This window comes from Arachis hypogaea, chromosome 16 (genome assembly GCF_003086295.3).
Source record: "Arachis hypogaea cultivar Tifrunner chromosome 16, arahy.Tifrunner.gnm2.J5K5, whole genome shotgun sequence".
NCBI classification, from domain to species: domain Eukaryota; kingdom Viridiplantae; phylum Streptophyta; class Magnoliopsida; order Fabales; family Fabaceae; genus Arachis; species Arachis hypogaea.
Genome location: NC_092051.1, coordinates 6,591,461 through 6,614,997, shown reverse-complemented (window position 1 = coordinate 6,614,997; position 23,537 = coordinate 6,591,461). Strand labels below are relative to the sequence as shown.

The 23,537-nt window shown below is 34.3% G+C and overlaps 2 protein-coding genes across 3 annotated transcripts; one reads left to right on the top strand and one right to left on the bottom strand.

Annotated features, from left to right (window-relative positions):
- The first annotated feature begins 1,673 nt into the window (after positions 1-1,673).
- Positions 1,674-14,743, top strand: LOC112754930 (kinesin-like protein KIN-7K, chloroplastic). 2 transcript variants are annotated; one of them, XM_025802759.3, is made up of 24 exons: positions 1,674-2,176; positions 2,293-2,581; positions 2,691-2,788; positions 3,823-3,912; positions 4,786-4,838; positions 5,809-5,874; positions 5,952-6,005; positions 6,171-6,230; positions 7,308-7,386; positions 7,890-7,957; positions 8,334-8,396; positions 8,527-8,631; positions 9,107-9,211; positions 9,352-9,459; positions 9,957-10,100; positions 10,550-10,732; positions 10,868-11,026; positions 11,318-11,536; positions 12,004-12,144; positions 12,257-12,379; positions 12,458-12,508; positions 12,881-12,928; positions 13,018-13,197; positions 13,850-14,743. In XM_025802759.3, the coding sequence occupies exons 2-24, from the start codon at positions 2,325-2,327 to the stop codon at positions 14,399-14,401; spliced, it is 3,006 nt and encodes a 1,001-aa protein (XP_025658544.1). In that variant the 5' UTR covers positions 1,674-2,176; positions 2,293-2,324; the 3' UTR covers positions 14,402-14,743. The 2 variants fall into 2 exon arrangements, with proteins under 2 accessions (XP_025658544.1, XP_025658543.1); XM_025802758.3 differs by having other exon boundaries at positions 1,703-2,176; positions 12,455-12,508.
- Positions 14,744-21,780: 7,037 nt separating this feature from the next.
- LOC112756548 (uncharacterized) lies at positions 21,781-23,069 on the bottom strand. The gene is made up of 2 exons (XM_025805169.1): positions 22,570-23,069; positions 21,781-22,417 (listed from the first exon to the last, which is right to left on the bottom strand). The coding sequence occupies exons 1-2, from the start codon at positions 23,067-23,069 to the stop codon at positions 21,781-21,783; spliced, it is 1,137 nt and encodes a 378-aa protein (XP_025660954.1).
- Between the last annotated feature and the right edge of the window lie 468 nt (positions 23,070-23,537).

Sequence of the window (23,537 nt, the reverse complement as noted above, 5' to 3'; positions counted from 1 at the left end):
ATTTTTTTAGATGTTCTAAAAAATAATTCTTTTTGAATAAATTGATATTTTTTTTTGTTTTTAATCAAATTTTTAATATCTGTACATGTTGGAGAAATATAATTCTAACATATTTTAGTATAAGATAATTAGATAAAAAATTATTAATAAAAATTAAAATATCTAATTTAAATTTTTTTAAGGACCAACTTGAATATTATTTTAGATATATGTTAATTAAGGCTGGCTCCTATTATATTTCATTAGAAAAATGAAAAAATATTTTTATATATCTTTTTTATCTTTTATTTTTTTTGACAAAATCTTAATTAATTTATCATCCTCCTAATTAATAACTCTTCTTTCCATCTCGGTTATCACTTATCACTATTATAGTATGGATCAAGATCTTTTAAAATGAGAAATTTGATAAAATAATAAAATAAAAAATTAATCACTTTTAAATTAAAATAATAAAATAAAAATTTAATAAGAATTACAAAATTAATAATAATTAATTTTTTATTTTACCAACTTTTTCATTTTAAAAGATCTAAATTCTTATGGCACTAGCCCGAAAAAAAAAACCCATTATTGATTATTTCTTCTGCAACAATTTCAACGAGGAAATTATAATAACATTTTTAGGGAGCAATAAAACAAAAAGTAATTTAAATGGACTTAAAAACACTGATCAATCCACAAAGGGATAAAATGGACGAATCAATAAAAAATTTCCTCTGTAAATATTTAAAATATTAATTTTATTTTCTATTGATTTATTTTAAGCATTATTTAATTTCAACATTTACTACATAAGATTCAGAGTCAAACTATTGGTGATGACTAACTCCCATTAAAACTTCAACAACACGATGCATGGTTAGATAGACATAATCCAGCCAACTGTTTACATTTTTCTAAGAAAACAAAATAACCCATCTGGATCCATAAAAAAAAAAAAGCTTAATAATACTCCTACTAAAGAACATGATTAATGCATTCTTTGACTTAATTTCAACTCTCCATGTCCATATATTAAAAAGTACGTACGTAGCAACAGAATTAATAAGTGGACAGACAATAATGTACCATATAGCAAATAAAAATGCATGCCATGTCTCACTCGTTTGGTTAAATTTCGTAGTTCCTTCAATGACAATCAAATTTATTATTACAACCCAAAAATATCTAATATTTCATTACAATGGTATTAAAATGTTAAAAAGATCATTTTTATTTTTTGGTTACTTTCTCTTAAATACAATACCATGTAAAATAAGTATTACACTAAATAAATAAAAAAATACAGCATTTAGACTTTTTACAATGGTATAGTCTAAGCACAAGAAAGGATTTAAAAAGAACAATATCAAAATCAACAAAATAATAATCAATCAAGAATCATTTGAGAATATAATCCAAGTTGTATAAACTAGGGAGTTAATTTTTTGAAATTATTTTTTATTCTAAATTTAAGATTTTAAATTTTAATCCTAAAATTATAAAAAAATTGAATAATAATTTTATGATAAAAAATGAACTAATTAAAAAAAAAATTAATTCACCGTACTTATCAGTAAATTATTCAGCTATCCGCTCAATGAACAGTGAATACAATTAAAGTCAATTTTGTTACCCAGAAAGTCAGAATGAACAGTGTAGTATTAGCAAGACTAAGCGTATTGGTTGTCGTTTCACGCGTCTCTCGTGACCGTGAAACACAATCACCTCCTGCACCAGCACGCACCAGCAACAAGCTCAACCCTTTAAGAAAGAGAAAATAAATAGAGATTCGCGTAAAATATTACCACTTTATTTCTTTTCTTCCTGCTTTTACCACTCATTCGTCTCTTTTCTCTTTATCCTAAAAAAAAACGATAGTAATAGAAATGGAAATATTAATAATAATAATAATTCGAAATTAAATTAAGGTTTTACGCTTTTGATGAAGAGAGGGCACACCATCGCCATCGCTTCCAAGCCAAGCCAATAACAACCTCTCTCTCTCTCTCTCTCTCTCTCTCTCTCTCTCTCTAACTGTCATTGACGGAACACTGTTCCTCAGCTGAAGATTGTTACGCTCTAATTTTTTTTGGCTACACACTGAACTCAACGCGCACTTCTCCGATCTGTGTCTTCTAGCTCGATCTCCCTCCACAATGCGTCCCTGATTCTTTTCCCCTTTCAGTTTCAGGTCAATTCTCTCTCTTCCACTTTTCCGCACCTTTTCCTCTGTTTTAAGCTTTTCCGTTTCTCTCTCTCTCTTGTAATTTTTTTAATGTTGCTTTTTTTGGATTATTTATGTTGTAGATTGTTGAAGGCTTTGAGTGGAGAAGTGAGTGATGGCATCGAAGCAAGGTGTGAAACCGAGGAGATTCGGAGGAGCGAGCAGCACCTCCAAGGGCGCCGCCAATTCGCCTACGTCTTCCACCACGTCGTCGTCTAAGCAGTTTCTAGAAACTTCCGTTGACGGACAGAGCTCCCCTGCTTCTTCCTCCGCTCGAAGCAAGCCGCACGCGTTCTATCCGGAACCTGTGCCGTTGGAGGTACACAGGGCCAAAGAGAATGTCACCGTCACCGTCCGATTTCGTCCTCTTAAGTAAGTCTTTTCTTCTTTTATTTTTTTTTATTCTTTTACAATTTTTTTTTTTTTTTGCTGTGGATGCCTGTTGATTTTGGTTGACGTGTCTGTGCATGGGATAAAAAAGTCCGAGGGAGATTCGTCAGGGAGAAGAGATTGCTTGGTATGCTGACGGAGAAACCATAGTGCGAAACGAGTATAATCCCTCCATAGCGTATGCATACGGTATGTTATGCGTCATATCCAAAATTGACATTCATGAATGGAAACTTTTGCTTGCATTTTTATTGAGGGGTGAAGAATATATATATTCATGAGTAGAGCCATGACATGTAGCATTGTGAAAATATTCCTAAACATCACCCTAAATACTAAATGAAGCAGAAGGTAGATATTTTCAATATCTTTAGTCTTTAAAAACTATCAGTTTATCCCTCATGTAGTAATTAGGAGGAACATTATGATGGTAAATCATTTTCTCTTATGAGTATGATGCTTCTAGGTTCTTAGTTACATTGAAGGTATTGAACATCTTTAGTCTTTATAATAATTGTTCCTGAGATTGAAATCTTATGTTTAGGTGGGGAAAAGAAGGGGGAATGAATGGCTTAGAGATCATTTTTAGAATCCAAGCATTAGCACCAAAATGTAGGGAGCATAGAGTGACATTTCCCTTGCTATTGTTCTCTTCTACAAATTAATCGTCAGAAAGTATTTTAAGTTTTGAGGACACAGGCACGGGTCACCAAATCCATCAAAAGCGAGTTTCCCTCATCAAGTTAGCTTGGTGCTGAACAATTTCCAAATAAATGTGCAGCTGTTTTTGAAAGACTTGGCCAGACAAATTCAAACACTCAAACAGTTTCTGAGGATGGAAAGTTTTAATATGGATTTGATAATGAGTGAGAAATTGGAATAAGAATCCTAAGTAAAAGCTAAAGAGGACCCCAGTTCAAAAGTTTCTTTTGGAGTCATAGCTATCTTTTAAGTCAGATTTAGGACAAGGTATCTTTTGTTTCTTTTCTCCCAATGCTCACAAGATTGGTAATGCTATTTGAAGAAGATTATTGTATTCACAAAACTTTCATTATCCTATTACATAGAAAAGGGTAAATATCATGCAACGTGTATTCACCTCAAACCTAATAGGTTTATCAAGTGCATATTCTTCTCAATAAATAGTATTGTGTGCCCCTCTCTCTCATTAGTCATAGTTGTTTTTAAAATTATTAACGCTGTTTTTGTTTTCTTGCTTCTAGATCGTGTCTTTGGTCCCACGACCACAACTCGTCATGTTTATGATGTTGCTTCTCAGCATGTTGTTAGTGGTGCTATGGAGGGCATCAACGGTAATCACATATTGAACTTACTACATATTTATTCAGCAAGGTCAAGTAATAGAATTTACTGTTGTTTTGATTGGACCATTCCCCTAAATATATAAATCACATTTGTATGCATATTGGAAATGATATTTAGTAATGTCAACTAATTAGGTAAGGGACGTAATAATATGACTTAGTGTTTTGGGCTTCTGGCCGATCAACTCTAACATGTATAGTAATACTATTGTTCATTTAGATTTTAGAATTAAATTGTTATCTTGAATTTGGTAGATACATAAGATTTAATAGCGATGGATTCATATTTAAACATATCCCAAATTTTCTTATTAAACATGGTGCAATCACACATAATGAAGATTTTTAAGAAAGATTTCTGAAGGACTGCCATCCTTCATAGTCTGTAAGAATTTGAATTCTTTTTATCCATTTGTCATGAAGCCATAGTATGTGCAATTGTTGGCACATAAACTTGCAAACCATAAGTTTGCTTAGGATGGGAGTCTGATCATGATGTTAACTTGATACTAATAATTGGTTTGAGGCTAAACATCTTAGCAATCAGTTTGCATAATGTTATTACCCTTTTTTTGAAATAATCACTAGGTTCAGGACTTTGCCAAATTCACGTGCATGAAATTTAAGCAGCTTAGTTATTATGTCCATGAAAATTATTTTGAGTCTCTGCCATCAACATTTATTTTTGGGTGATAGTCATGCAATTTCGTTGTTGCGTAAAACTATTTATTTTTAGCTCATCCTCCTCGAGGTTAACCAGCAATCATTCCAATTGGAAGTCACTAGGCATGGGAACTTATGTGTTGCAGAAACCTATTCATTTTCATTTTCATGTGCTAACCTCTTTGGTTTTCTTAACAGGTACAATATTTGCATATGGGGTAACAAGCAGTGGGAAGACTCATACAATGCATGTGAGACTGCCCCTGTTTTCTACCACCATCTTTTTTATTTATTTTGTTGATCTGAATGCTTTTGATACTTTTCTTTCCATGTCCTGGTACTTTACAGTAATCAAGCTACATTTAACCACAAAAGAAATTGTCATGAATTTGCAATTCTTGCATTCTTCTTTTGATATGCTGATTGATTGGTATTTGAGTCCATTTTTCTGTGGAATTTGACATCTTTTTGGTGATATAAGATCGAGGTTCTATGATTATCTCAATAGGTTTACAAGTTCATTTGGTTTCAATTGTAGTTGCAACTTACATACTTAATTTATTATATCATAAGATACATGAACTTACAACATAATATAACATCCTTCTAATCATTAGGACTATATTTAAATTTATTCATATCGATGGGTCATTCTGATTTGAACTTATAAAAAATTGCCAATGGCAATTAGTATAGGATGGGTTTGACTCCTTTAAAGTAAGATTCCTTCTAAATAGTGAGAAAATGAAGGATTATCCACCATTAGATTATTTGGTGGGAACCAGAGACAAATGAACTGTATAACCCCTCATCTTCTCGGTTTAGTTGGACTCTCACCTTATTGGAGCCTTTTCCAGTACAAGAAACGTTATAACTTCCAGTATTCCATTCATATCCCTTTGTTGTTAGTCTTCTTTGTTTTAAAAGTTATTCTAGTGTTGCCTGGGCAAGGTTAATTTGATGGCATCTAATTCAATTGTCTAATTTTCCTGGAATATATTTTTAGCCTCATTTGCTGATGCTCCAAAATTTGAGAGAATGTATACATAATTAGACTAGATAACAGTAGTAATTGAATCAAGTAATAGCTTTAATTTCTGGTCTTAATTTGTATCATGAGTTTTCCCCTCGCATATGGTGAGTGCAATTTCCAAATTCCAATACCCAAGTACCCAATTCATTGCATAGTAATACCTCTTGCTCATGAGTTCATATTTTCAGGGTGATCAAAGATCTCCTGGAATCATACCTCTTGCCGTGAAGGATGCTTTTAGCATTATCCAAGAGGTATATTAAATACCAATCTATTTGTTGCACTTTCTATTATGGGAACCACAGTCTGATACTTTGACAATTCTGCACAGACTCCAAATCGGGAGTTCCTCCTTCGTGTTTCATACTTGGAGATATACAATGAGGTGACTTCTTCTTCTTCTACTACTACTACTTTCTTGTGATGCTAAATTTATGCTATTGTCTTCCCCAAACTCACTTTTTTCTATCTGGATGCTGCTTAAAAGAAATTTCCCAATTGCTGCTTTTCTCTTTGCTCTATCGGAAGTCTGAACTTATTTTTATTGTAGGTTGTTAATGACTTACTAAATCCAGCAGGACAGAACTTAAGAATCAGAGAGGATGCGCAGGTGCCAATTATAGCTTTTCTTTTCCGTATTATAAATCTTTTTTTATGACAAATTAAGAGCGTATTCCATGATTTACTATTTTTAGATATTACTTAAAAAAATTATTAACCCCGGTAAAATGGAGATCAAACACTGACATGAAGGGATGTAGATGAATTCTTAGTCATATGCATTAACTAGCGTGTGATCCATAAACTTTTGTGCTGAATTTAACATGACCAGCAAAAGGCAAATTTCATAGGTTGACAATGATTAGTGGGGAATTTGAGAAAGCCCTTATGGCCCAATTAAGTGATAAAAATGAAACTTAAGATATTTCATTGTCGGGGCTGATATCATGTGTCATTCACAAGGATCACCCATGCAAAATTTGACCTTTATGTGTTGAGTAAGACTCAGACTCAAACATGGGTAGGTAGTTAGCTGTTCGAAACTTCAAATAGTTTCTGATTAGTTGCAACTTGTAAGGTGTACTCTGATCCGATATAATATTGTAGTGATTTCTCCTGGTTAACTATCCAATCATTACTGTAGTCAATGGTTTTTCTGCCATGTCTTTTACCAACTTGTTATAGCATAGTTATGCTTTTCCCAAGCACTAGGCTATAACAAGAGGCCTTTCCTATTATGCACCCACTATATGCAGGAAAAGTTAGTCGAGCCAAGTATCCATTTGATGCATAAAACAAAATTTGGACCTGTAGACTCCAGCTTTTTTGACGAGTTGTTATTAACAATTATTGGATTCCACCATTGAAAGCGTCACTGAGATGAGTGTTGGAGAAATCTATCTTCTGTTATCAAATATGTGAAAACAGAAACAAGTAATCTAGTCTTGAAACAAATAGCTGTGTTGTAATGGTAAAAAAAATTGTTTATTGGAAACTGTCCCAACTGCCTCTTAACAATTCTGACTCTTGTATGATGAACCATAAACTTCCTTTTTTCTCTGCGTACAATGTACTGCAATTTTGATCATCAGCATGTTAATAATAGTTGTTGGAATATTTAGACATGGTTAAGTACTTTGTGAGTATTTTGAATATCAAGGAATCTTATCTTCTGTATGGTGTGTAGGGAACCTTCGTTGAGGGAATAAAGGAAGAGGTTGTACTCTCCCCTGCTCATGCACTGTCCCTGATAGCTGCTGGAGAAGGTAAAAGCATCAGCTATGCTCATTTTCTTGTGGATTATTTAGTTTGATGGTCTGGCTATACCGGAATAATCTGGCAGTTCTGTTGTTTGATTGTGACTTGTCTTCTATCTAGTGATGTTTTCTAGTTTTAAAATTGAGTTAGTAGCCCTATGAAGAAAGGGGCTGATAAATTATCCCATCCCTTTCCTTTAATTGGTTTAACTCGGCTGTTTCCTTTTGATGCAAAATAGGTTATGCTATGCTTTATAATTTTTTGCTAGGCATATATCAATTAACAAATTTAATATGGGATTCTTACAAAGTAGCTGCATAGTGGTTAGACTGTTATCAAAAAGAAAAATACGAAAGCTAAATAAACCTGTTTTAGTGGTTCTGTGAATTCTCTGATTCATGAAAATTGAGATCCTCTAAAGTCCTAATTGATGGTCCCCACTGAATTCTGCTATTTAGCTTAAGTACCCAATCATTTCTTTATTCTTGACAAATTTCTACTTTGATCACAGAGCACAGACATGTGGGATCCACAAACTTCAACCTACTCAGCAGCAGGAGCCATACAATATTTACCCTGGTGGGTTTGTGCTAAATAGACAAATGACATTGTTTTAGCTGATTAACATGATTATTATACTGTGCTCTAACTATAATACTACATTGACGTTTTATATTTAGTCCATTGTGTTTACATCTTGACGAGAAATATCCCTTATTATTGATCTTACTTTCTGTTATGATTTATCAGTATTATTTTTAACAAGTGACCTGTTGTTGGATGGGGTTGTTCAGTAAAAATATATCCAATATGTCCAGCTAGATCATGAATTATGATCTAGCATGAAAAGAAAAAATGTAACAATAACATAAAGATGTAACTTATTTCTTTAACTTCCTTTTATAAAAGATGATATTGCTTGTATTATTTTTAACCAGTTCTTGTATTGTATCAGACCATAGAGAGTAGTCCATGTGGTGAAAATAGTGAAGGAGAAGCAGTGACACTGTCACAACTGGTAATCATTTTGAACTTTTTCGTTGCACGTCATTTTGTCCTCTTCAAAGTTTTACCATGGGTTATCTGTTCATGCTTTACGTTTTATAAGCTTCTTACATTTTTTTTTAATATTTTACTTATACCTGCAGAATCTCATCGATCTGGCAGGTTCTGAGAGCTCAAAAGCTGAAACAACTGGCATGAGAAGAAGAGAAGGATCTTATATCAATAAAAGTCTTCTAACTCTTGGAACTGTGAGGTCTCAAACCTTTTCTTGGTGTACGTAGGACTCTAATCCTAGTTTGGGGAGGGAGATGGTACATGGTAGGGTGAAGTAGAAGTAAAGGCCCTGCAACTTTTGGGTTGCATGGTCTATTGGTCTTACACTTTGTTGCTGCCAAGACTATATCATATTGTCTCTCTGTCTAATTCCCAGCAGAGATATCTGTTTCTTTTTATTAACTTTAATGTGATTGACTACCATGAAATTAGCTGCCATTATTTAAATAAATTATCTGTTTCTATTTGGTTTATTTTGTACTGTCAAATGGGTTGGATGGCCTGGCTGTCCTAAAGACCAACCTATCTGTTTAAAGCACCATTGCATGCATTGTGTAAAGCTTTCTTTATGGTGTTTATTGTCATTGTTTAAAGCTTTTTGTATGCGTTGTTATCTATGGACCTATGTTTGTGCCTGTATTAAAGTGTAATTATCTTTGTTAAACACAGGTCATTTCAAAATTAACCGAAGATAAACCCAGTCACATACCTTATAGGGACTCCAAACTGACTAGACTACTTCAGTCTTCACTCAGTGGTCATGGACGTGTATCTGTAAGGCTTTCCTTCTATAGATATTTGTCATGAATTTATATATACATGAAAAATACATCAAGTTATTATAAAGATCTTCATGGTAGAAATGTTGAAACACAAATGGAAGTTCTGATAGTTCGTTGTTATTGAAAACTCAGCTTATCTGCACAGTGACTCCTTCCTCAAGTAGTACTGAGGAGACACATAATACATTGAAGTTTGCTCACCGGGCAAAGCATATTGAAATCCAAGCAGCACAAAACAAAGTAAGATAAATCATAACACTGTTTCTGAATAAAAAATGTTTTCATAATCCTTAGACATGTTTTATCTCTAGTTTTTTTTATGGAAGAAATGTTTAAAATGGTTATTTTGAGTGCACTGGGAAGAAATTCCATATGCCTGTAGAGTTTAAATTTTACTCGTGAAGGTACTTTGGGAGATTGTCTATGTTTGAAGTAGTTGATGATTGAAATAAGGGGCCTGAATCTTGAAAATTCAGCATTACCTTTGTCTACTTCAGAAATCAATGGTGTGTCTTGACTTCTCACGTTTGTGTACTGCGTCTATGTTAGGTTGTACTAGTAGGTACATAGCAAAGTAGCATGATCAGAGAGTTGCGATTATTTTCCTTTATTGCACCCATTTATTGCGTCCTTTAAGCATATGTTCCCTCTGCTTCATTCTTTTTTTTGTCATCCTTTAAGCATGTGTTTCCTCTGCTTCGTTCTTAGTTTTATTTTAATTTATATTGAATCTGTAGATAATTGATGAGAAGTCACTTATCAAGAAATACCAACAAGAGATTCAATGCCTAAAGGAAGAATTGGAACAACTAAAGAGGGGTATTGTTACAGTTCAACCAAAAGATACTGGGGAAGATGACATTGTGCTTCTAAAACAAAAGGTAAGTAATTATAGAGTGAGTGAGAGTGTGTGCACGCGCCCGCATGCGTGTATCCACTGCCTTCTGTTTTTGCTGTCATTTACATTTACAATGGCGTTGTTTAATTCGTGTAGCTGACCCCATCTAGTAGGACAAGGCTTTGCTGTTGTTGTTGTTGTTACATTTATTACTGTCATCATTATTATTTAAAAGCATTTATAGATTAAATTAGATTTCAAAGTGCAAACAGTTCTATCTTTGTTTTTCTAAAATTTGAGCACAAATATTACAATATCACTTGCAAAGAGCTAGTCATTTTAAAAAAAAAAAGATGATAAAAGCTTCTACAAGGAATAATGATGGGTATAGAAATGAATATATTTGAAGTAAATTTATGCACATTGAGTTTTTTGTACTCTGAAATAACCATTGCGAGTTTTTGGTGGTTCTAATTGCTGTGAAATGTAAAGTTAGAGGATGGTCAAGTTAAGTTGCAATCCCGATTGGAACAAGAAGAAGAAGCTAAAGCTGCTTTGTTAGGAAGAATTCAACGGTTGACTAAACTGATTTTGGTCTCCACAAAAGCATCACATTCAACCAGATTTCCTAACAGGCCTGGTCCTCGTAGAAGACATTCCTTCGGAGAAGAGGAGGTATTTCTAGTTTTTGTTGGTTATCCCCGTTGTTTATCAGATGCAATAACACCAGGATCCTATACTCCGTTTTTAAAGACAGGGCAACTCTTTCCCTGTTCCCTACATATTTTTAATTATCAATTATGTTTACAGCTGGCATACCTTCCATACAAGAGGCGGGATTTAATCTTGGATGAGGAAAATATTGATTTGTATGTTAATCTGGAGGGAAATGTTGAATCAACTGTTGATTCTTTGAAGGAGGAAAAAAAGACAAAAAAACATGGACTACTAAACTGGTTGAAGTTACGTGTAAGTTGCCCATCGTTGTTTGCTGATAGCTTGCATCTACTTTGACTTCATCTTCTTAACCCCATTGGTGTTGTTTGACTGATCATCACAGTTGTTGTCTTCTCCCATTCTTTTCCACTCTAATTCTTTACTCATTAAGGTCTTTTATGCATTCATTGATGTTATTCTACTAATGTTCTATGATAGTTCTTATATATGTGTATTGAAATGAAATATTGGATCTTATTTTGGGTATTGTTCACAAGTTAATTTTCTTTTGTCTAAGCTTGTGCATTTCAATATTTGTTTCAGAAACGAGATGGTGGCTTGACAGGCACTAGTGATAAATCCAGTGGTGCAAAATCTACTAGCACACCTTCAACACCTCAAGGAGAAAGTGGTAACCATGCAGAATCCCGGCTTTCTCATTCTCTAGCTGCAGAAAGTTCTCCATCTGCTGATCTTATATCAGAGGCAAGAGAGGATAAAGATACTCGCGAGGATAGTTTATTGGGACCAGAAACACCTTTGGTATGTAGTTTAACTGCAGGTTTGGAGAAGAAGGAAAATTCCCTAGTATTTTGAAAAATTGATTTTTTCTCTAGTGTAACTGGACATAGAAGAAGATTGTATGTTCTATATATATTTAGCCAAAAACAAGTAAAACAATTATTATTGAGAGGCACTTAAATGCTTCAAAAACCACTATAAATAGCCCCAATTTGTCTGGTGATGCATATATGTTTTTGTATTCAATATTTACCCAGTCAGTTTAGTCCTTCATTGTGAAAAGTACTTCTTGATATGGTGATAATTTTATTTCAGCTTTAGTGTTCCTCTGAGCATAGCGATCTCTTGCCTATGTTTTTGAAAGATCTTAAGTTCTTGTGGGAAGATTTATATGTTTCTTTATCATAAAACAGAGAAATAGCGCATTTGTTCATTGAGACATCTATATTTTACCTTCATAGCTTCCCATGTGCTTGTTAATGTTGTAGACAAGCATCAAGTCAGTTGATCAGATCGATCTTCTAAGGGAGCAGCACAAGATTTTATGTGGAGAAGTTGCCCTTCATTCAAGTGCTTTGAAGAGGCTGTCTGAGGAAACAGCACGAAATCCTCAGGATGGTCAGATTCATGTAGGTTACTTATTTCCTCTTTTGTTGTACATAGGGTGTTGTCTCTCTAGTTAGAGTCATACCTCTGGCTGTAATTCCTGAAAATTGCATCTTGTGTTTTGTCCATACTAAGGTGGAGATGAAAAAGTTGAAAGATGAAATTAAGGCAAAGAGTGAACAAATAGATTTGCTGGAAAAGCAAATTTCTAATTCTGTCATTGTTTCAGATAAGATGGATCAATCAGGAATGTCACAGGTACATTCAATTGACGTTATTTTTTGTGCCGTTTCACTTGTTAGCAGTCCAGCTTAATGCTGTTTTTTTATGCAGAAGACTGTTTCTGAGTTGATGGCACAGCTAAATGAGAAATCTTTCGAACTTGAGGTGAGAATTATTTACGTCTTTCTAATAGATCCATGCATATCATTCACATTAAACAGAAAGTCCAGACTCCAGATAGGATTCAAATGAAAGCTAGCACTGAGCAGGTCTTTAGTGGAACATGTGAGGGGCAAATAAAAACCCTAAATTTAGTCCTCAAAGTAAACTTTGTTGTAGTATTTTCCAACTTAAACAAAAACAGAGAGTATGTCATTAATCCGATTGATTTTCTAATCGCCATGCTGCTAATCATGTGAGACAGCAGTGCCCTTATTATGTAGCATAGACATTTCAATTGGCAATTGATGGTGCATGAACATATTGCCTTGCTGCTACCTGTTTTCTGACGTGTCCAATGTTATTGTGCTAATTCAGGTCAAAGTAGCAGATAATCATATAATTCAAGAACAGCTTAGTCAGAAGGTGGTAAACCTAATCTTAAATTACTTTAAAATTCATATTATTCTTCTTTTCTTTATGATGTTAGCTAATTGAGTAATTTGGCTTATCAGATTGGTGAATGTGAAAATCTGCGAGAAACGATTGCTTCTCTGAAACAGCAACTTGAAGATGCACTGGAGTTGAGAAATTTTAGCCCTGCAGCAAATCATTCTCAACATGGTGAACTTCATCTTGACAAGGGAAATGAGTTGATAAATGATACAAATGAAGGGCTGCTTTTACAAGCACAGGTATATTCTTATCATGTAGGTTCCTCATTGAGTGCCATTACTATTTTTTAATTTCATTCCTCTCTAGGAGTGGTTGTGATGACCTGTTATTCATTATGCTTCTATGTTGTCTTTTCATTCTTTTATCGTGTCAAGATTAAAACTAAAAAAATGTTTGACAATTATAACTATATATATACTTAATAAGCATTTAAAATAGTTGTAATGAGAGAATAACAAGCATATATACATAATTGTCTTTATCTTTAACTCTTTACTTAAATGATCAAGATGGAGTTAATATTTTATCATGTTTATTCATATTTATAATGATTAATAATATAAGTTTACTATTTTATCCTATTAAGAAACTTTTGGAAAACAGAATAGTAATGGTAACTGGAAGTGTGATAGGAGTTCATACAATGAATGATGACCAAGGAATTGATCCCCACTATATGCATCTATGTGTGAGTTTGTGTTATATAACGTGTAAATTTTACCAACTGATAAGGGAAAACTAATGTATGCAGTTATATTGATGAAAAATTTTGTCTGCTAACAATATTTGTTTCTACCTGCCTCTAGTGTTGCGTTTAGTTAAATTATCTTAAAGTGGGAGCACGTATTTTGTTTATAGTCAAGTCCTCATTCCTGCTGATTTTCCGCACAGATAGAAGAGCTGAAGCAGAAGGTGAAAGAACTAACAGATGCAAAAGACCAGCTAGAACTTCGAAATCAGAAACTGGCAGAAGAGAGTTCATATGCTAAAGGACTAGCTTCAGCTGCTGCTGTTGAGCTCAAGGCATTGTCAGAAGAAGTTGCCAAACTCATGAATCATAATGAAAGACTAGCTGCGGAGCTAGCTGCATCCAAGAATTCATCTTCGCAGCGCAGAACCAGTGGAACTGTACAAAATGGACGAAGGGAAAGTCATGGTAGACTCAGACGAAATGATCAGGGTGGGTCAAATGCAGATGTCAAGAGAGAATTAGCCTTGAGTAAAGAAAGGGAACTTTCATATGAAGCTGCTCTTTTAGAGAGAGATCAGAAGGAGGCCGAGCTTCAAAGAAAGGTTGAGGAATCTAAGCAAAGAGAAGCGTATCTTGAAAACGAGCTTGCTAACATGTGGGTTCTTGTGGCAAAGTTAAAAAAGTCGCAAGGAGCTGACAATGATGCTTCTGCGTCAACCAGAGAGTTTCAATTTAATGAGTTTGACATTTGATATTGTGGCTTTCGAGTTGATCCATTGTTAGCTTATCAGAATTTGGTTTTGATAGGAGTGGTTTCAGAGAGGAGTGTGTAAAGATTTGTTTTTTCACAGGAATGTGTGCTTTTCTCTTCCCCCTCCATCATTTTCCTTTTTGGTCCATATAAAAAAAGGCTCCCCCATTTGTATAATCCTTGCTTCCCTTCTTTCCTTCATTGCTCCAAATGTTGTGCTAATTTGCCCCCTTTTTATTTGGTTCGCATCTCTATAGGGATAATGTTTTAATGCATGTAAAGTAATATTATTGGTTTCTAATGTTCATTCATAATGAAGTTGCGATTGTGTTTGACCCTTTAACTGTATACTGCTAATCAGTTGAGAAACAGAGGGATTATTAAGCATCTTGGTACAAAATGGTAGAGATGATTTATCGAATTCAAGCTCTATTACAAGGTCAAATAATTTAACTTCACAAGGTTCATTTAGTACATATATGATTAATTTCAGTAACTTCTAGGCTAGTGTAGTATCATAAAGTTGGCTACGCATGCATGCATGCTAGCTTAACATGGTCAATAGGAAACTGTTAAGTTCTTTGAATGAACTGCATAAATTCACAAAATTCAAAAGAGCTATATAAAACCCAACATAAAAAAAAAAAAAATCAACCACATCTTCGATGTAATAGAATGAAATTGATTTCATAATGTATAGGCAGCACGTCAAGTAATGGCTTTTCATTGTTGCCTTATTATATGCCTATGTTAGACTTCGTACAAATGCAACTGTATCTATCTCGCGAAAACGTTAATTACTTTTTGCTATCATAATGTTTTGGGAGTATTAATATAAATTTATAGTTTTAACTGATCTGGTCGATTTACCCTAACTTGAATTAAGAAATCATTCTACATATAACTTTCTCAATAAATATTGTACTAGTCATAGCTAGATTAGATAGTTCAGAATCTAAGCCTTTAAAATAGATTTTAACTAGATTAACACGCGCTAATGCAGGAAGAGCTAAAATAATTATACTATATAATATAAATTTAAAATGTTATACTGTTTAGGAATAGGTTAGGCAATATATAAGTTAATGTTAAATTTAAAAGCTAATTTATAAAAAATATTGTACTATTCATTCATTTGACAATTTATATATGATTCAATATTATTATTCAACAAAAAAAATATATAATTTTAATATAGATATAATAATTGTGTTTAATCATTATTTTGTAATTCAATTAAGTAATTATATGTATTTAATTGATTAAGAAGTTTAAAATTTTGTCTAGTGGTATATCAACAGATTTCATATAATTATTTTTTCTTTTAAAATAGTTACTTGTGTTTATTATATTTTTTTAGGTTATATTTAAATACTATAGTAGAATGATAAAATTATTAGATGAAATACAAGTATGAACATTATTAATGTTTTGATAATTAAAAATGACATTTAATTTTTTAATTTTATTTTTTATAAATCATGACAAAATGTCTTTTCAACAATATTATTACAACTAATAAATGATATTAAAAATATAAATTGTTAAAAGGAAAAAAGTGATATATAAGCGACAAAGACATTATATAACTAATAAATACAATTATACAAAAAAAAAAAGAAAAATCTAATGAATATAATCACACAATTACCTAGTACATATGTTTAGCAAATTAAAAATATAAAAATAAAAATTATGGTCATTAACCAAATTCTAGTTGTGCAAATAATTAATACGAGTGGAGAGGGAAAAAGAAACATGAGATTATGTAAGAGGAGATAAAGAAAATATGTAAAATAAATGTTGATTTATATAATAAATATATAAAAGAGTGATGACATGAAATGAGAGAAGAAATTAGATTTTAATTAAATTTATACCTATTAAAAAATTAACATTAAAAATAATAGTATAACTTACATAAAAATAAAGTGTAAAAAAATATGAAAAGTTAAGGTTAAATACTAATTGTATAATGAAAAAATAATAAAAAATGAGAAGCAATAAGTTTAATATAAGAGAATGAAATAAATTTTATAACTCAATTATAGCTATTAAAAAAATAATATTAAAAAACAATTCTATAACATTATATATATAAAGATAAATTATTATAAGAAAATAAAAATACAATAAAAATTTTATAGTATAATACAAAGATAAAAGATTATGTTACCTAAAAAAAATTTTTTTGTGACAATATAAAATAAAATTAAATGTCTAAGAATAATTATAGATCTATCTTTAAGTTCTCTTTTAATATATTATAAATAAAGTATTTGATTTTTTTTTTTCGATTGTTTGTAAACTCTCAACCCAAAAATTGGGGAGAAAACGTCTTGCTACCCAATCCCAATCGAATATAGTATCTACCCCAAAAACATTACAAATTGAAGAGAGATTGTATGGTATAGATAATAAGATAAAACATTCACTGGAGAACAGTGAGTAGCTGGTAAACCACATTTTAATGGTTTATTGTGTATTAAATTTGGTAGATTCTATCCACTTTGTCTATATTTATTCAATAAAATAGTATGGTTTTATGATTTTTTTTTAATTTATACTTAAGAGTGAAAACATTCTTTTTAGGCTATTAATTTGATAAATTTATTTCACTTTAATTCCATTCGATGCCTTGATATGTTTGTTGAGTGATTTCAGGTTTAGGAGGCAAGGATTGGACTAAAGTAGTGAAGAAAAATCATGTAAAGTGGAGAATTCATGAAGAAATGAGAATTTGTTGAATTCATGGCGATGCGTACGCGTGAGAAGGAAATCTTCCAGGGCACGTGTACGCGTGACAAGCAGCACGTGACCAACATAAAGGAATACGCTGAGAGTGATTTCTGGACTGAATCAGACCCAAATCCAACTCATTTCTGAAGCATTTGAGGCCAAATTCAAGAAGGAACAAGGAGGGGAGCAATTAGGGTAGTTTAGGAACCATGCTTTAGGTAGTTTTTTAGAGAGAGAAGCTCCCTCTTCTCTCTAGATTTAGGGTAGAATTAGGTTAATCTCATCTTAGATTCAGGTTTTAATTCTTGTTTTGATCTAGTCTTATCTACTTTTCCTTGTTGATTTGCTTTAATCCTCTTAGTTCTCTTGTTAATTTCTCATTTATGCAACTTTTTATGTTGATTAACTCTTGTTAATTTCTATTTCGTTGCAATTTGATGTTTTATGTTTCTTTGATGTTTGTTTGGGTTATTGTTATTATTTTCTTGCAATTGGTAGTTTTAGATTTTATTATTCTTACTATTTTACTATACTTTCCTTTTATGTCTTCCAAGTGTTTGATAAAATATTTGGTTGGATTTTAGAGTAGATCTTTATGTTCTTGGCTTAGATTGAGTAATTGGAGACTCTTGAGTTGTCAAATTCTTTTGTTGATTGGTGATTGAAGGTTGCTAGTTGACTTGAATGCCACTAAATCTAATCTTTCATTAAGAGTTGATTAGGACTTGTGGAATCTAGTCAATTTCGCTCACTTGACTTTCCTTCATTGTTAGAGGATGACTAAGTGAAAGCAAACTATATTTACCATCACATTTGAGGATGATAATGAGAATATGAATTCCAATTCTCACTTCTTGCCAAGACATTTCTTAGTTAGCTTTACTTGTTATTTACATTTCTTGTTATCAAACCCAAAACCCAAAAATACTTCTTCATAACCAAATAATATGCACACTCCCCTGCAATTCCTTTGAGAGACAACCCGAGGTTTAAATACTCTCTGTTTTTATTGGGTTTGTACTTGTGACAAACAAATTAAACTTTGATTGAGGGTTAGTTGTCTATCAGTTTGGATCTATACTTCGACGAGATTATTTCTGTGAAAATTCCTAATCGATGATTTTTCTCCGTCAAGTTTTTTGCGCCGTTGTCGGGGAATTGCATATATGCGCTTGTTATTAGTTATTGTATATATGTTAATATTGTGAATAACTTGATTTTTGGTTTGTTTGCTAGTTTTTGCTAGTGGTAGGATTTTATTCTCTTTGTTTTTGTTAGCTTTTATTTTTATTTTCTCTTGCTACTATGAATTCTCACCCCTTTGGCTATGAATTTGGTTGCAACTATGTTGTAGGAAATTAAATGCAAGCTTTAATGACGATATGTGCTATGGAATTGGAAATCAATCGAAGGAGGAATCGCATTCTTATGAACAAACCTCTTGGTATCCATACCAATTTCCTCCAGCCGACAATGATCCTACTCCATCCTATAATGCATACCAATATGAACCAACTCCACAACATAGTTTTTAACCTTTCTCACAAGCTCCATTTTACCAAACACCTTCCTATAACCCATATTCATCATACAACCAACCTCCTTTACCTCATCCTTGTGACCATTATGAGCGAAAATCTTTAAAGCCACCACAATTCCAATACAATTACTCCCATGAACCACCATTCTCACATATATCACCTCAATACTCCTACCAAAATGAACTACCTTCCTATTATGAACCATTTCTCCCACATAATGAACCCTCCCCTCCACCTCAAATATTAATGAATGACGCTTTCATTTCATATCTCCAAGGTCTAAGAGAATGTCGCACCATTCTTCAAGAGGGACTTGAAGCTCTAAGGAGGCGAGATGAATTCATGGCTACCTCGATCGAGGTAGTAACCAACTTAGTCTCCTAACGGTTAAGCAATCAAAATACTCTCATGGCCACATGTGGGGAATCAATTGAGGAGCGTAATATGAAAGAGAGATTGAAAATACAAGTGGAGAATGAAGAGTGGAGCTTTGTATTAGAACAAGGGGAGAAATCCGAAATCATTGAAGAAGAGGAAGTTGTTGAAAATCTAGGAGATGTTAAATGTCCATGGGAATCTAGAGTTGTAGAGTCTTCTTCCGTTGAGCTTATAAGTGATGTTGAGAAGGGTGCACAACCTCCAAAACATTGTCCGAATGAAGAATTGGAAGAAGTGGAGCAAGAGGCGAAGTCTCTTGGTGATGATGATTCCGCATCAACATATGATCCTTTTGAGCTTAATGAATCTTCTCCCTTTGAAGTTGAGGTTGATGTTGAGATAGATTTCACATTACCTCCAGTTTATAATTTGACCGACGATGAAGAGTTTGAAGAATTTGGTGAGGAAGAGGTTGAATTTGAAGAAGCTTATCAAGTGGTTGAAATCCCTCAACAAAGAAGGACGGGAGTGGAAATTGCTTTGTCAAGACCGTTGGAACCATCTTCCCTCAAGCCATCACCATCCATTCTTTCATTCAAGTGGGTAAATCTCTTATGCTTAAGCTTTCTTATTCCGCTTGAATATAGTTTACTTGAGACGGATGGTCAACTTAGAGCCCTTTGTGGATTTAAGAGTAAAAGGAAAATGGTTAGTGGTTGAAAACAAAATTCAAGATTCATTATGGTTGGAAGCTCGAAGTTTAATTGTAAAGGTTGGTATAGAGCTAGATTGCTTGGGTCTAGGAAGATGTTTGTGAACTTGAGTGAGAATTCGGATTGCTTGCCACCCGATTGGAACTTTGATGATCAATTAGAAGACGGACGCAAAAATAAGATTTGGGACCCCGGAATACAACTTGGGAATCAATAACTTTGGGATCTTGTCACTTGTTCCAATTTGCTTCAAGGCTTGGTGCGCCTAGTTTGGGATCCCGGTGGATATTGGATATGCAAGCATTGGTGGGGATTCAAGGAAGAATTCAAACACAAGCTACCTTGACAAGAACCTCACCAATTGTCCAACTTAAGGACAATAAATAAAAGTGCTAGGTGGAAGACACCCATCATGGTAAATTCTTTCCACTTTCTTCTTTGTATATTTTGGTAAATAAGTTGAATTTTTATGTTCTTTTAGTTTTATTAAGTTGTTTGATAGTTTAGTATGTTTAATAAGGTTTAACAGTGTTTCAGTCACCTTTTTGGTGTGTAGATTGTTTAAAAAAAAAGTGTTCTCACGCGTATGCTTGACTCACGCGTACGCGTGATACCCCTGAAATTGATCGTGTCAGGATCGTGTGTGGACTGTGCCATCGCACGGTCCAAATAGTGAGTTGTGTACGTAGCGTGCGGGAACTGTGTGCCTAGCACAAATTCTTCCCATGCGTATGCGTCACCCTTCTTTTTTCCCTATCACGCGTACGCCTGCCAGACGCGTATGCGTCGCTCAACTTTCTTCCCGCTTACGCCCACGCGTGACCCATGCATACGCGTGAGAACCCCTGTTTTACATACTTCTATTCTTCTCTTCTTTCCATCTCTTTTCTTCTCTTCTTTCCTTCTTTCAACCATCATCTACCACCACCATTCACCATCCACTATCATCTTTTCTACTTAGTTAGTTAATTTGTTAGTTAGTTAGTTTGATTTTCTTTTTAATTTTCTGTTTTGGTAGTAAGTGTTGGATTATGAATCTTGTTTGATGTTTATTGCTACTTATTATTAACATGTTGCTATTTTAGCATAATTGTTATTAATATTTATTGTTGAATTTCTTTATTGAGGTTATAATTTGTTGCTGGGTATTGAGTTATTCATGCTTAATAATTGAGAATGCCAAGCACTTATAAAATTGCTTTCAAGAATTTTAAAGTTTTTGAATTACATATTTTGGCCACCATGTAATTTGAATTCACTATACATTGTTAGGTAATTGTATATAATCAATGCATTTTTTGTTAGATGATGCTTGTTTATGATTGATTTTTATTTACATCACATAGTTCATGCATTGAGATTGTGGAATTGTGAAATTGGATCATAAGCTTCCCTAGTGACATATTTTTGAGCTTTCTAAACTTTCTTCTTTCTGTACCTAGGTTCTGCTTCTTTTGCCTTATAGGTCAGACATTGGGATTTACCGCCAACCTGTGACAGATGAAATTCGGATCGATTCCCGGCATGTCAGCCGGTGTCCACGTGAATAGGTCGGAGTTTGATTTTAGTGTGTTGATTAGTTTTTGTTTCGTTCCTACAGAGAGAGCAGAACCAATGTTAGTAAAATGTTCTGATGATCCGAGCTGTACCTGTTCTAGGTTGCCTGCTGGGGAAGGATGGACGTCATTGTTCCTTGGGTATAGTTCGGCCAAGGTGGGCATGTTTTCTGAGTTATAGACGGAATGGACTCTGGGTATGTCTCCTCTTGTTGCTGTTTTCAGGCCTGCGTTATAGCATTGTCTGGCTTCTTTGTGGTCTGCATGTATTGTTCCTATCATGTTGCCCTGCATAGGAAATTTTACACACAGGTGGACTGTTGAAACAATTGCCCCAAAGGAGTTAAGTGATGGGCGTCCTAAAATAATATTATAAGGGCTAGAACAGTTAACTACTAGGAATTGAATATCTAAGGTCTTGGAGTTCGGGGGTTCCCCCAACGTCGTCCTCAACTAGACATAACTTGATACTGGCACCCTCTCCCCGGAGAACCCTACCAGTTCTCTAGGTGAGGGTTGCAATGATTTGTCGCTGAGTTGCATTTTTTTGAACGTCGAGTAGAACAAGACATCAGCGCTGCTTCCGGAGACAAGGAGGACTTTTTTCACTGTTAGTTCCCCTATATCCACTGATATCACCACGGGATCGTCCATATTTGGATACGATGTCCTTAGGTCGGATGCACTGAAGGTGATTTGAGAAGCTGAAAATGGGGTAGAACTGCTGGGATGAAATCTGTTCATCGTCATCATAGCTCGGTAGCTTCTCTTCCTGGTGGTGGAAGTCGCTCCTCCGCCTACAAAACCACCTGAAATATGGTTTATTACCCTTTTGAAGGTAGGGACTTCAACATGTCCGTGCCATGGATCTTTGTCTTTGCTCTCCGAGTTATATCTCGGCTTGTCCAAATCTCCTGCTGCTTCTTTCTGTCCTCGGGAAGTGACGTATTTGTCTAGTAGGTTTTGTCTTGCCAATCTTTCTAGCAAGTCCTTGGCCACTACACATTCGTCGGTGATATGACCGAACTTCTGATGAAAAGCACAGTGTTTACTTTCGTCTACATACTTCTGATCCTGATATGTTCTTGCCCTGCTGGGTGGTTTTATCAGTTTGCTATGCAAGATTTCTTTTATTATATCCTCCCTTTTGGTGTTGAACTTGGTGCAAGGGCAAGTTTGAACGGCTTTTTGACGTCCTTGTTTTGTGATCTGTGTGGCTTTTCGTCTTCTTTTCGAAACAACGATCTTTCAACTTTCCGAGCTTCCCGTAGTTCTTCAACTTCAATTTGTCCTGTCACTTTTTCTCGGAATTCCTCTAATGTCTTTAGTTTTGCCACCGCTATTACTTCTTGGAACTTCCCAGGCCAAAGTCCGCTCTTTATGGCATGCAATTGTACTTCTGGATTAAGGTCAGGGATTTTCATGGCAGCTATCGTAAAACGCGTCATGTAATCCTTCAGGCTCTCATGTTGTCCTTGCTTGATTGTGCTAAGGTAATCTGAATCCCTTACATAAATCTTGGAAGCTGAAAAATGGTTAATGAACAGTTTAGCAAATTCATCAAAGCTAGAGATGGAACCTGCAGGTAGGTTAGAGAACCATAACAGTGCGGTTCCATCTAAAAAAGTTGGGAATGACCGGCACAAGATAGGATCGGAGTCACTGTTAAGAAACATCATGGATTCAAATTTTATAATGTGGACTTTAGGATCTCCGATCCCCCTGTACGGTGTTAGCGTCATGGGAAGTGTGAAATTCTTGGGCATTTCAAAATTCATGATTTCTCTTGAAAAAGGGCCACTTCGTCTCCTCTATGTTTTTGGTGGTGTTTCTCCCGTTTTCGCATTAGACTCTGATTGATGTTCCTCATTGTTATCGACCTTCTTCTTGTCATTCTTCGCGTTGCCATTGTTCTGTACTGCCGCCAATAACTCGGCCATCCGTTGGTTTTCAGCCAACAAGGCAGCGTTGGCGGCCAACAGTTCAGCATTGGTCGGATTGGCCTGGGGGGTTACTGAGTGGTCTGTCATGGCTCAGCGTTATTTCTGCAAAAGAAAGGAAAATTCAAAAGGAACAAATATTTGTCACGTTAGTGCTATAAGGAGGCAGGCCCCACGGTGGGCGCCAGATGTTCTTGCAAGGATACTCTTCTCTGGTATTGAGGTCGGCCAAGCTCCTGGAAACTTCGGCGTTCTAGGACGAGGGAAGAG